At 40.5% G+C, this 13,284-nt stretch overlaps 1 protein-coding gene across 2 annotated transcripts in view; it reads left to right on the top strand.

The window, feature by feature from the left end:
* The window catches only part of LOC121526424 (period circadian protein homolog 2-like), a 32,293-nt gene extending 24,658 nt beyond the window's left edge, over window positions 1–7,635 (top strand). For both annotated transcript variants that reach the window (XM_041813005.1, XM_041813014.1), the window contains exons 16-22: window positions 76–282; window positions 375–620; window positions 1,104–2,209; window positions 2,378–2,600; window positions 2,760–2,997; window positions 3,148–3,298; window positions 5,095–7,635. In XM_041813005.1, coding sequence (XP_041668939.1) covers window positions 76–282; window positions 375–620; window positions 1,104–2,209; window positions 2,378–2,600; window positions 2,760–2,997; window positions 3,148–3,298; window positions 5,095–5,247 — 2,324 coding nt within the window. In that variant the 3' untranslated portion in view covers window positions 5,248–7,635. The remainder of the gene's footprint in view (window positions 1–75; window positions 283–374; window positions 621–1,103; window positions 2,210–2,377; window positions 2,601–2,759; window positions 2,998–3,147; window positions 3,299–5,094) is intronic.
* Window positions 7,636–13,284: the final 5,649 nt, after the last annotated feature.

Here is a 13,284-nt window from a genome sequence, read left to right as displayed (position 1 = left end):
TTTACAACTGTGCACACGTACGTGTTCAACTGCTCAGTAAGTCTGGAGTTAACAGGATTTTCTCTCCCAATACAGACACTTTGATGCTTGATGCTCAGCCGGGTCTATCAAACATGAAAGCATCCAAAAAGCCTCCATCTGGAGCAGCTGCTGTGGTCGGCGGTACCCTAGCACCCCTCACTTTGCCCAGCAAAGCTGAGAGCGTAGTGTCTATCACCTCGCAGTGCAGCTATAGCAGCACCATCGTCCATGTGGGAGACAAGAAACCCCAGCCAGAGTCTGGTGAGTGTTGACATGTGACACATACCCAGTACAGCATATGATACATGAACAATTCTCTATCTTATATTTACATCTTCTTCTTCTTTCCACAGAAATTATTGAAGACGTGGCAGAGAGTCCTGCACCCCCACCTCTGCCTGTCAGCGTGGTGTCCCCACCCAGCCAGGAGAAGGAGGCCTACAAGCGGCTGGGGTTGACTAAACAGGTGTTGGCTGCACACACGCAGAAAGAGGAGCAAGCCTTCCTCAACCGCTTCAGAGAGGTCCATAATGCCAGGGCCTTCCAGAAGGACTGTTCCACATATCTGCACAAGCAGAGAGGTCCAGTCATCGCTGAAGGTATGCTGATTTAACATTTGAGGTATTTACAGTGCTGTTTCAAGGCATAATAATTACATATTTAGTGATATTTACCAGCTGTTACAATCTGTAGATAGGACCAAAAATTCAGTTCATTGACAGCAGGGTCAGGCTAAATCCAGTCTATGTACAAGGTTTACCACTGCTACCAAAGCATGGCACATTTTGTGAGAGATCTTTCCAAGTTATGTGATGAATAGGGAGGCTTGAAAAAAACTAATTCTGCCAAATATGTATGGTTTATGAATCAGCTGTACAAATCAGCAAAAAGCGCATATCTTCTTGTACAGAAAATTTACTCTTTGAGCAATTCTCTGCCAACACTGACATTGTGCAGAAAACACTGTGCATGCCTACAGTAGCCAGTTTAGTCCTTAGTTTATGCAGGAGAGCCAAAATTCTAGTTAGTAGCATTGTAAAGTTTTACCTGATATTAATTATCTGATCTCTGTGTTATCTCAGAAACAACTGGACCACGAGGCACTGCCAAACAGGGCCCCACCAGGCCAGAGACTACTGCCAAGAAAGGCAACCGTAACAGGAAGTCCAAGAAGCCCCGGATGAAGCATCCTGACTCATCAGACAGTGCTATATCAAATCGCAAACCCCGGCCCCCTCTGCAGGGTCTCAACCAAACGTCGTGGTCTCCTTCAGAAGCATCCCAGTCAGCTTTTAATGTTTCCTACCCAGCCATGGTGCCTGCCTACCCTCTCTACCCCCCAGCACCCACTGCCCCGGCTCAGGCTCCCCGCCCTGACCCCTCTCTTTCTGCAGGATTTGGAGAAGGTCAGAGCACTCAAGCCCCACCCACTGCCACAGCATTTCCTGCACCTATTGTTACACCTATGGTGGCTTTGGTGTTACCCAATTACCTCTTTCCCCAAATAGGACAGTTAGGTCAAATAGGGCAGCTGGGGGCTGCTCCAAGACCCATGTTCTTCTCTGAGCAGACCCAGACACAACCTTCTTACACAACTCCACAACCCTTTCAGCCTCCACAGCCAGCCTACACCATGCAAACACAGGCCCCTTTCAATGGCCAGCAGCCGTTCCCTGTACAGACTGCTTTCACCCCCCAGCAGCCATTCCAAACTGCTCAGACCCCCTTTTCTACCCCCCAGCCTTTCCAGGCTCCTCAGACTGCTTACACTACTCAGCAGCCTTTCCAGACCCCTCAACCTGCCTACACTACCCAACAACCCTTTGCTGCCCAGCCGTCTTTCCCAGTGCAGACTCAGTTTGTGGCTCAAGCCCCGTATCCAGCCCAACCCTTCACCTACAGCCTTACCGCCGAGCCTCCTAAAGCCCTGGCGGCGGAGCCCCGAGAAGGAGCAGCTTCACGCTCCTCCACCCCGGCCTCTGGAGCGAGGGAGCCTGCTACATCACCGCCACTGTTTGAGTCGCGATGCAGCTCGCCGCTGCAGCTCAACCTGCTAAGCATGGAGGAGGGACAGCGGTCAGTGGAAAGACAGGACAGCACAGTACCCTCAGCTGGAATCCAGGGCAACAGTTCAGTAGCAGCAGGGGAAAAGATGGGAGGAACATCCAAGACAGAAAGTCTCCAACAGGTGAGAGATGCCATTATCATTCATGACTGTGGATTAGTGCTTCAAGTTTAAATCCATTTAGCAGCTTCATAAATACATGGTTCTTACACATTCACATATAAAAGGTTTTATATGGTAACTCTGAAGTTTGAGGCTTTGTCTCTGATGGTTGGCTTTCTTGTGTTTCAGGTGGATTCTCCAGGAGATGGAGCCCACAGCGATGGAAACTCCTCATCCTGTGACTTGCTAGACATCCTGCTGCAGGAGCAGGAGGACTCTCACTCTGGCACGGGATCAGCCACCTCCGGCTCCATGGGATCAGGTTCTGGCTCTGGTTCAGGCTCAGGGTCAGGCTTAGGATCCGGCTCAGGCTGTGGAACATCAGCTAGTGGAGCTTCTGGGAGCAGAACAGGTCAATAACCTTTTAAGTTTGACAAATAACCCCCAGTATACTTTAATTTCACTCCTTATTTCTGATAAGCTGGTATTAAAATATTATTTTAATTTCTTAACAGTTCCTACGTTTGATCTGTTTTTGATTTTGCCCTCGTCTCTCTTTGACCGTGTACAGGAAGCAGCAACACAAGTAAATACTTTGGCAGTGTTGATTCCCTGGAGCATGATCACAAGACGAAGGCCAAAACCAAGATGAGAGGCGAGGGGAGCTCTGACAGTTGTCAGTCCCAGGCCCAAGTCTCATCACAAGGGGACGGAGATCATTTCATTAAATATGTTCTTCAAGAGCCACTCTGGCTGCTCATGGCCAATGCTGACGACAAAGTCATGATGACGTATCAAATGCCATCCAGGTGAGTCATGCATGAAGTCAACTTTAGAACAAGGTGTGATTTAAAACAGAACAAGGAGGCCTTTCTTAATACAGATATTTTACAGTAAAAAAAAAAGTAAGGTTACATACTTTGCCATGACTTTGATTTGTTGTGCTTTCTGACCTGCAGGGATATCCAGAGGGTTCTGCGGGAGGACAAGGAAAGGTTAAGGCAGATGCAAAAGAACCAGCCTCACTTCACCTCAGACCAGCGGCGAGAGCTTGTGGAGGAGCACCCCTGGATGAGGAGGGGAGGTCTACCAGCTGCTATCAATGTCAAGGTCTTTACCACAAACTTACTTGTATCTTGAAGATCTGTTTTCAGTAGGAGTGTAACGTTCACAGACGTTACGGTTCAGTTCATACCTTGGTTTGGGGGTCATGGGTCAGTATGGGTAAAACAAGGAACATAAAGTCTCAGATAACTGGAGGTGTCCCTTATTTATTTTCCGTGTAATAGTTTTGCAGCTTGCAGTTTTTTTCCCATCTTGTGTTGTTAAGAGCTACATGTAGTAGTTGGCAAAGCCTGTGACTAAAAATAAGGTAAAAGCAAAATCAAAGGAAGTAGAAAATTATTAGTCTAATGTCTTTTTGAAATTATAGAAGAAATTTGTTTAAAATGCCAGCAGGTTTCCTGCTTATTCTTGAAAAGTCTTAAAGGTCTTTAATTGGACACCTTTAAAAGTCTCATTTAAACTTTCAAAGGTCTTAAATTAAGAGGCATTCTTTTCATCCAATCTTCATTTTCTATTCAACTTTATGATATTGATCATTCTTTTTGTGTGTGTTTGTCCACCTGGCAGTTAATGGCATTTACAGCACTGCAATCTGTACACACAAATTGTTTCATAAATATTCATGCAAATAGTTCAGGGAGTTCAGTGTTGGATTCTCAAAGTTTCCTAAATTAAGCTTATTGTACACTACACTAGTGAAGTTCTCTAATGTCAAGGCTACCATTGCATAAAAGCTCATCCTCATTTTGAAAAGTCCTCCTTTATAGAAAGCATTATTCTCCTTTTTAATAATTAAACTGTTTGGACACGGCTTAGCTTAACTGCTAAAATATATTTTTATAAATATCAGTTAACCGTATATTTATCGATTAGATGCATTAAATGTGCCAGAAATCACCAAATTTAGGTGTTTATAGTCCAAAAATGTCTTTGTCCTTATTCAGTTTGACATGGCATAAACAGCCGATTAAATTGCATTTTTTTTTTTTTTGCTTAGGTCTGGTGAATTGAGAAATCTCACGTACCTTTCATTTTTGACCAAAAAGGGGGCATTGATTTTTATAAGTTCAGGTCCAGGGGTGGAAAGAATAGCTTTTGTGTACTCATACTTTTTTTGAGTACTTCTCAAAGTCAGTACCTCTTCTTTTACTTGACATGACGGTCAGTAGCGAGAGAATGACTCCACATTTCATCCTCTAACAGCTGTTGCATTTGACTTTAAGTTAAGTCTCACCCTATAAAAACAACCTGGGTAAAGATTAATATTCTCTTGTGGTTATTTCACATTCGGAAAATATCGTATTTTACTGCAGTACTAAGTAATTTTAATAAGTTTTAAATGACTTACTTTTTACTACTAGTTAAGTAGATTTATAGATTACTACTTTTACTCCTACTTAAGTATATTTTATTCAAAGTTACTCTACTTTTACTTAAGTACAATAGTCTAGGATTTTTTTCCACTTCTGTTCAGGTCTTAAAAAGTCTTAAATTTAAATTTTAAAAGGGTGTAGGATCCTTGATATTTTATTTTTGCAGATATTCAATATATAGAATTTTCTAAACTAATTTCAGCCTTTCTGGGTTCACAGTGGAAGTGATTGCAAACCTGGATTTACAGCTTTTCTTCCTCATTATGTTAAAGTTATTAGTGAAATCAAGACATCTGTTTACTGTGAAGTAAATACACTGTATAGTCACTGTCATTCAATTTAAAAGTAGTAAACATCATTGTTTTGATTGGAAGCCCTTGGCAGTGGAATTTAGATACTGTATGCATGAAGATGTGATGAGAAAAAACACTTCAGCATATTCAACATATCCTTTGTTTGATTATTTAGGAATGTGTGTACTGCGAAGACGCGGCAGCTCCAATTGAGGAGGATCTGCCAGACATGGACATGAGTGAGCTTGGTGAGGAGCTGCGCCAAGAGGACCAGAACACCCAGAGCCAATCAGAGGCTTCTCAGCCTCAACAGGAAGCTGGCTCCTGAACTCACAGACACTAACAGCCAGCAGGGGGAGACACTGCACCTGCTAAAGACCCTCATGATAAACACACTCACACGTGCACATTCTGGATGTGAAACAAACAGCTATGTGCCTGACCATCCTCACCAACACAAATACACTCACAACATGAACTCATCTGAACTCTGTGTTGTTGTTGTTGTTGTGATACGAGGATGCGTGACGCTCATGTGTTCATGTGTGTGAAGCAGGACGGCTTCATTTTAGCCAGCTCGCACACACCCACACACCAGATCCAGGGCCCAGTCCCTGTGGATGGAGAACTTTGGCCTCTGTGATGAACTTTTATTTAATTGTTTTATGTCGTCTTCTTCTTCAAAGGCAGATATGTGCTGTCAGTTAATTTAACCAAACAAATGAAAATGTTCTCAACCTGCAGCCCAGCTCTGCTATTTGAACTTAGGCCACCAGACATTGTCTTTTATTCTTTCTTCTTATGTCTCATGGTCCCGTTCAAGCCCCAGGACCCCTTTTGTGTCCCAGTAAGGAACTTTGTACAATAGTAGAGGTGCTCATTGGATTATGTAGGCAAGGTAGAAGGGCATGGACCAGCACTTTTGTTCCACTGAAGAGTTTTTATCCCGTGATTCTTCTCAGACCAGAGCGTTTTTCAGCAGAGGAGGCACTTTACTCATCAGCCAACAAAACGTCATGTGGGCTTTTTCTGTTGAATTTTCTCAAAAGTGACAATCTGACTTAGTGCAAGGTGTTCATAACTTAATATCTTATTTATTTTCTACCAAATAATCTATCTCTTATAGATGTTAGTTTACATTGAAGCCAAAGCTACACAGCTACAGACATGTTTGTTTAAAAAACACTCAATGTTTAATTCTACAAACTGGCGCTGGTTTCTTTATCTTATCTGTCCCGTGTTGTTCACCAATGTAAGCCTCAAAACAGCATGGTGGCTTTGGGAAGTGGAGCATTGCGTTGTTACATGGTGCTTTTTGAAATCTGAAAATGGATGCATGAAAACAGAAGTAAACAGGATGATGGTTTAAAATCTGAGGCTGCAATCTTTGAGATTTCTTTTTCCTTATCTCTTGCAGAAATCTCTTTTTCAAGGCAGCCTTGTAAGCTGCAAACTATTGAAAAATGTTCTTTTTATAGTCAATATGGTGCAGCTCTACTACAAAGTGTCATTTTTAGACCAAATCAGTGCTGTTTCATGGGTTTATAAACCATGCACTCTTCCCTTTTCTTCTCTTTTCCAGTTAAAATAGCTCGCCACACTTCATCTGCTTTCACTCTTGGAGATTATGTAACATTACTCGTATATTCCATGCACAAACAGCGAGGCTGTGAATGAAAAGCCTTGACTGTTGTTTGTGCTGAAGTTCACCACAGAGATCGGTATTAAAGCATCAGCATTGAAGTCTAAGAGTTTGGTGGAAACACAACATTACAGTTGTAACAAACTAGGGGACCATGATGCCTCAGTGACCGTCTTTGGTTCCCTGGGTTACATAGGAAGTGGTGACAGTGAGTCCTTCGTTATCTTAAAGTATTCAGAAGAGCGCGGTCCACATCGTCTGGTCGAGGTTATCGGCACAAGAACTGGGAACAACTCCTGTGCTACAGCAGAGACACTGTTGGGGCAGGGTTTGTGAATGTAACACAGACTGGACCAAGAGCATCTTGCTGGCTTAGTTTGTCTTCATGTTGTTGTTTTTTTTCATCCAAATGTCAGAACATTTTTTTTAATTATTATTATATTTTTTTATGTTTCTTCTTCTGTGTGTTTTATTTTATTTGTTTGACATCAGTAAGAGTTTTTGAGAGTCATCGGGGACAGCCCCTACCTCCATAAATCCCAGGTCATGTTGATAGCAGCACAGAGTGCGTGAACGAATGTGGGCTAAGCATAGGGTCGGATACTTGAGTGATTCCTGTGAGTGACAGGCATGTGCACAGAGAGGATGTGTGCCTGTCAATGAAAACAGTCTGTCTTTTGTCTCTTTTCTGTGCAAATCTTGAAGGGGGGGCCTCCAACACTCACCTGTGTATAAATTATTATAAATGAAAGAATGTAGTCAAATACAGTGTAAATGGTCAGTCTAAGGTGGAGAAAGATGCTGCATTAGTTCCTAAAACTTGCCTTTTTCATAGGAGAGGGAATCGTTTTAATGACTTGTACACCTGTTGGCTGTTGGAAGCACCCTGACCTGTAAATGCATCCACACGGTACCAGCACATGATGCTGCGTATGGTCATGTAAATTTTGTTTCATTGCCACTGTATGAGTCTGTGCTATATGAAACTAGCACAGGTCTGTGCATTTTTGTAGGTAATAAGATGTGTTGTTTGAGACATGAAGATTATGTTGTAATAAAAATACTGAAATATAACCTGTCCCTCTAATGATTTATTATTTTGCTCAGTTTTAACACTTTCTAAATCATACAGTATTGCCATTGTGAGCACATTGGAGAGAAAAGTCCACCACTACGTCCATTCAATAAAATCTGGTCGATGAGAGTTGTTTCATGTTAAAACTGAAGCGTCTTGTATCTCTCTCAACACAGTATGACTTCTATAGAAATTGTCAATATTATTTAGCTTTTTTAACATAAAATACATGACAAAAAAACCTTTAATGTCAAAGTGAAAACAGATTTCTTCAAAGCAATGCCAATTAAATCAAAATATGTCATGTAAAATACAAGACTTAAACAAATGGGGATCAGTGAATGTGCCTCAAGTGATTGTAGTATAACTTGTGTCTGGAAGGTCCAGTCACTAGTTAATCATGGCTACCATTACACCATGAAGACAAAAAGAACACTCCAAGCAACTCACAGAAAAAAATATTGAAAGAATTCAGGGGATAGACAGAAAAAAATGCACCAAACATCCCACAGAGTTCAATTAAATCCATCAAAACAAGAAATGGAAGGAATATGGCACATGTGCAAATCTAGATCAGGCTGTCCTCACAAACTGATTGACCGTGAAAGAATGAGACTTGTAAGAGAGGCCACCAAGACACCTATGACTACTCTGAAGGAGTTACAAGCTTCTGTAGCTGAGATGGGAGAGACTCTGCAGACAACAACTGTTGCCGGGTTCTTCAACAGTCATTTGAGCATCAAAGAGAAAGCCACTGGTGGAAAAACTCAGAGTAAATCATGACGAGTTCATCAAAAGGCATGTGAGTGACCAAAATGGGGCATTTTAATCAAGGTAATTGCCAGCAAGTTGTCTGATGGCATCATTTTCACTAGTAATAAAACTCTTTGGCTTATCCTCCTTGTGGAGGGGGTCAGTACTGTCTTCTGGACAACTGTCAAGTCAGCAGTCTTCCCCATGACTGTAGTTTACTGAACCAAACTAAAAGACCTTTAAAAGACTCAGGAAACCTTTGCAGTTGTTTTGAGTTAATCAGCTGATAGGAGTGTGACATCATTAGCTGAAAATATTGAACTTTTTCACAATATTCTATTTTTTAAGAGAGTGAATTTTGCGGTTTTGTTAGCAATAAGCCGTGACAATAAAAAAAAGACTAAAAATGTAACTGTGTGTAATGAATATATTCTCATATGAGAGATCCAATTTTTTAAGTGCACTGCAGAAGTAAATTTGCTTTTCCATATTTTAACTTATTGAGATGCACCTGCACATAGTCAGGTCTGGTCACTTGCTAAAATGCTTTATTAGGTTTTCCATGTTTAATTTTCTTTTATCCTAGCTTTACACTGCTGTCTTAATGTTAAAATGCTGTTTTTAAACCATGTATGCTTATAGAAAACACAAATTTTAATTGGCTGCAAAACCAACTATCAACTAAACAACATTTACTGGGAGGCTGCCCACAAAACATCATCATCATATATACAAGCGCCTGTTTAGATCATTTCTAGTATGCTGGAAAGGTTTACTTTAGGAAATATGGACTCATTGTTCAGTGACAGGGAAACAAATTCTTTAAGAACTGCAGATTTCCTTACTGTAAAGTTATAGATCGAGCAAAAGAGACTGATTTTATTGGTCTTAGGTGTTATCAAACTTGAAAAAAAGTCCTCAACAGCCAGAGAACACTAAGTTCACAGACTCCCTTAGAGGTACACACATAAATATGACAGAAAAATATATAATTAATCTTTTTTGTTATCTCTGTTGAATAAAAACATCGGATACAACTCATTATTGAGAATCAGTGAATTGTGTGTAACATGCTGCCGCTCAGAGAAGTCATTGTTTCCTCACAGACAGTTGAGAAGCACCCATGGCCTGCAGAGAATCCCCCGGGGATCTGTTTCACTGCCATATGCTCGTCTGTGCCGTTGGATCTCTCTCTCGCCAACTGTTGCACTACACTGACCTCTGACCTCAGAAATCATATGCACAGTCACAAACCCACAGCTGATGAATTTGGACAAAAAGTTTTCCCTCCTGTTTGAGCTTTTTTCTGTTTCCCCGCTAAAATCAGATCTGTTAATGCAGCCAGCCTGTCATCTGTCACTTTGTGTTAGCAGGCTGTAGTGACATGCTGGGGGAGGGAGAGCCAAAAACCAACACAGGTTTTCATTTATTGGTGGGATAACACTGCAAGAGAAAGAGATGCAATTAAAAAAGAGTAAAAGATGACCAGACGAAATGTGAGCAATTAAAAAAGTGAATGTCTTGAATGAAAATATGCAGGAATTCAGTTTGGTGCACTTTTTGTTTTTTTACTGAAGGTCTCTTAGCTACTCTGGGGTAAAACAAATACTAATGATGAACAATACAAGGCTTAATTTTTGGCTGACTTCTGAGGTCAGCCCTACAGATATATGTTATAAACATGATACATTAAGTTAAGATACCCAATGGAGCAGCACTGTATGCCAAATATGATACAAAATGATACAATACAATAATGTACAATTTGATAAGATACAATATTATACGATAATGTACCATAATGTATAGTACTATACAATACAATATGATATGATAAGGTGCAATATGATACGTTACAATGCAATATAGTAATGAGTTATGGTATTAAACAATAAGGTACAATGTATGGTAAAATACAATATTATTATATGATATGATGTGGCACAATATAATACAGTACAATAAGGTACAATATGATACGATAAGGTACAAAATGGTATGATATGATATGGCCTGCACTCACATTGCCAAGTCCAACTAGGCCTGGACATGGGCACACGCAGTACACAGGTTGATGCTCACAGCTGGACCAATGGAGTAATACACTAGCAACATGACAGTGATTTTTAACAACTTTGTGCCTTATTTTGAGAGGTTTAAGCTCTTTAACACTCCAGCAATGTTTAAAATGACTGTTGGGAGGAACAGTTGTATCAGTTATATGTCATGTGCATGCTGCCTGCAGGTACTTGTGTGGATGCATGTTTAACTGTACAGTGCAGAAGCTCACACCTTCCTTCTGAGCCAGGGAAGTGTACTGTACTTCATTACAGTACAAAGCATTTACACTGGTAACAAAAATGGACTATGGTGCTGGATTGCTTAGTCACTGTGTCTGATTTGAGCAGGCCTGAGGCACTCTAAGCACCCTCACTTCCTACGCCCATGACAAGAGATAGGCCCTATTTAGCCTACTAACATGATCTAGGTTCATCCAAGCACCCTTCCTGTTCAATTCTCACCAGCTCCACCAAGGATTCGGCCCTGACAGCACATGTCTTTGGTGTTTTGATGAGCAGCTGCCTTTCTCTGTGTGTGTGTGTGGTGTGTGTGTGTGTGTGTGTGTGAGCTGAATGATCCCTTTGAAGAACGTGAGCCTGCTTGTATCCTTTGTAGCTGTGACCATTTGACGCTCTTGTGTCAAATGGTCACAGCTTTGATCAGTGTGTCTGTCCGCTCCTATTTCAATGTGTTTCCTTCACCATTCACACCCTTAGTCCAGTGTGTGTGTGTTCACCCCACCATCACATCCTGCACCACCAGAGTCTGTTCATCATCATTTTTGAAAAAGACTACTGGACATGTGATTCCCACAAAGTATGAAGCCTACCAGTGTGACTTTCACTGGTTAAACTGGCTGTGGAAGAATCTTAGTGAAGTTTTTCTGTGTGGAAAAACAATAACAGGAGGTGGAGCTGTCTGTTCTCCTCCTGCTGGTACATCGGTCAGGATGGCCTTCACAGGATCTAACAAGTCTTTGATAATGTGCTCATAGACTGTGAGGTGATAGAGGAGACACATTGGGGAGGTGTGACTCTTTTTAGAGAAGTGGTGGAAGGTTTGAGGAGTTTGTAGGCAGAAGAAAATCTGCAAAAGCATCTCATGTTGATGGACTCAAAAAACATAGCACTAAAGAGCATTTTATGAGGGAGAGGGAAAAATGGACAAAAGTGTCAAAAACAAAAACAATGCAAAAATAAGTGGAGAGTAGCATAATGGGTTAAAATAGTTTTTAAAAAACAGCATACATGGGTAAAATGTGGCAAAAAAATATGCAAAATGGGTTAAAATAGTAAATAGCAATGGCATAAATGGGTCAAAAGTGGCAAAAACAATGCCAAATTGGTTAAAATAGTAAAAAATGGCATTAATGGGTCAAAAGTAGCAACATTTGTAAAATCTGGCAAAGAATAATGAAAAATGGATTAAAATAGTAAAAAGAACTGCATAAATTGGTTAAAAGTGACAAAATGGGTCAAATGTAAAATGGATTTCCCTTTGGGGGTAAATAAAGTTATTGTATTGTATTGTAATATGGTAAAAAACAATGCAACATGGGTTAAAGTAGTAAAGAAAACAATGGCATGATTGGGCTACAAGGGGGAAAATGGGCAAAATAAGGCAAAAAAACATTGCAAAATGGGTTAGAATAGTAAAAACAATGGCATAAATGGGTTAAAAATGGCAAAAAGGCCAAAAGTGGCATAAATTTATTAAAAAAGTAGTAAAAACGTGGGAAGGTGGTAAAAACATAGAAAAAAAAGCAAAAATGGTGAAAGTGGCCAAAATAGTCAAAAAGTTGCAAAAATCGGCTCAAAGGTACTGTGGCAAAAAAATCAGGCCAAACACAGAACAAACACACCTAGAGTAGGCATTGGATGAAAAGGGGCACGAACTGGATAAAAGTGGCAAAAAAAAAGTCCAAAAAAAGTGTAAAAGCAGCAAGAAGTGGCAGAAATAAACAGATGTGTCAACAGACAGCTAAAGTAGGCAACATTTGCAAAAAAAAAGTTACAGAAATGGGCTATAAGTGGCAACAAATTGCAAAAAAGGGCAAAAAAAAGTTTAAAAATTGTTTTAAAAATGTTGCAGAAGTGGGTGGAAATTGCAAATGGCTTAAAAGTTGCAAAAATAGCCAAAAAGTTGCAAAAATCGGCTCAAAGGTACCGTGGCAAAAAAAAAAAAATTAGGCCAAACAGGGAAAAAAAAGCATCTAGAGTAGGCATTAGGTGAAAAGGGGCAGGAACTGGATAAAAGTGGCAAAAAAAGTGCAAAAGCAGCAAGAAGTGGCAGAAACAAATAGATGTGCCAAAAGACAGCTGAAGTAGGCAAAATTTGTTACAGAAATGGGCTAAAAATGGCAACAAATTGCAGAAGAAGGGCAACAAAATTGGTAAAAATTGGTTTAAAAACGTGGCAGAAATGGCATAAAATAGGTCAAAATATGTGGTGATGACCGATGGAAAAAGTGGTGAAAGTGGCTAAATAGTACCAATAATTAATCATTTTAACATCAGAACCCAGTTAAAGCTATCTTATTTTGACACACAGCTGCAAAATGAGGTAGCTGTTAGCCAGGATGCCAGCCCCAATGCTACTGGTCCAACACACACTCACTTTTATCTTTGATAAATCAAAACTGGGGAGGGCCCATTCTATGGGTTTTTCTGGGGACCCTGAAAGTACCTGCATTTGACTGGTGGGTGCTAATTTCCCATCCTGAGGATTACCATTGCATCTTCTGAAAAACAGTAATGACAGAAATCTTTATTGCTACTTTTCCTGAAGACTTTTTATCCTGTTGTAACACATTGAGTTATAGCAGGCAAGATCTT

The sequence above is a fragment of the Cheilinus undulatus genome, linkage group 2 (genome assembly GCF_018320785.1).
Source record: "Cheilinus undulatus linkage group 2, ASM1832078v1, whole genome shotgun sequence".
NCBI lineage: Eukaryota > Metazoa > Chordata > Actinopteri > Labriformes > Labridae > Cheilinus > Cheilinus undulatus.
Note: the sequence above shows the minus strand (reverse complement) of the source record. Positions and strands in the feature narration are given on the sequence as shown.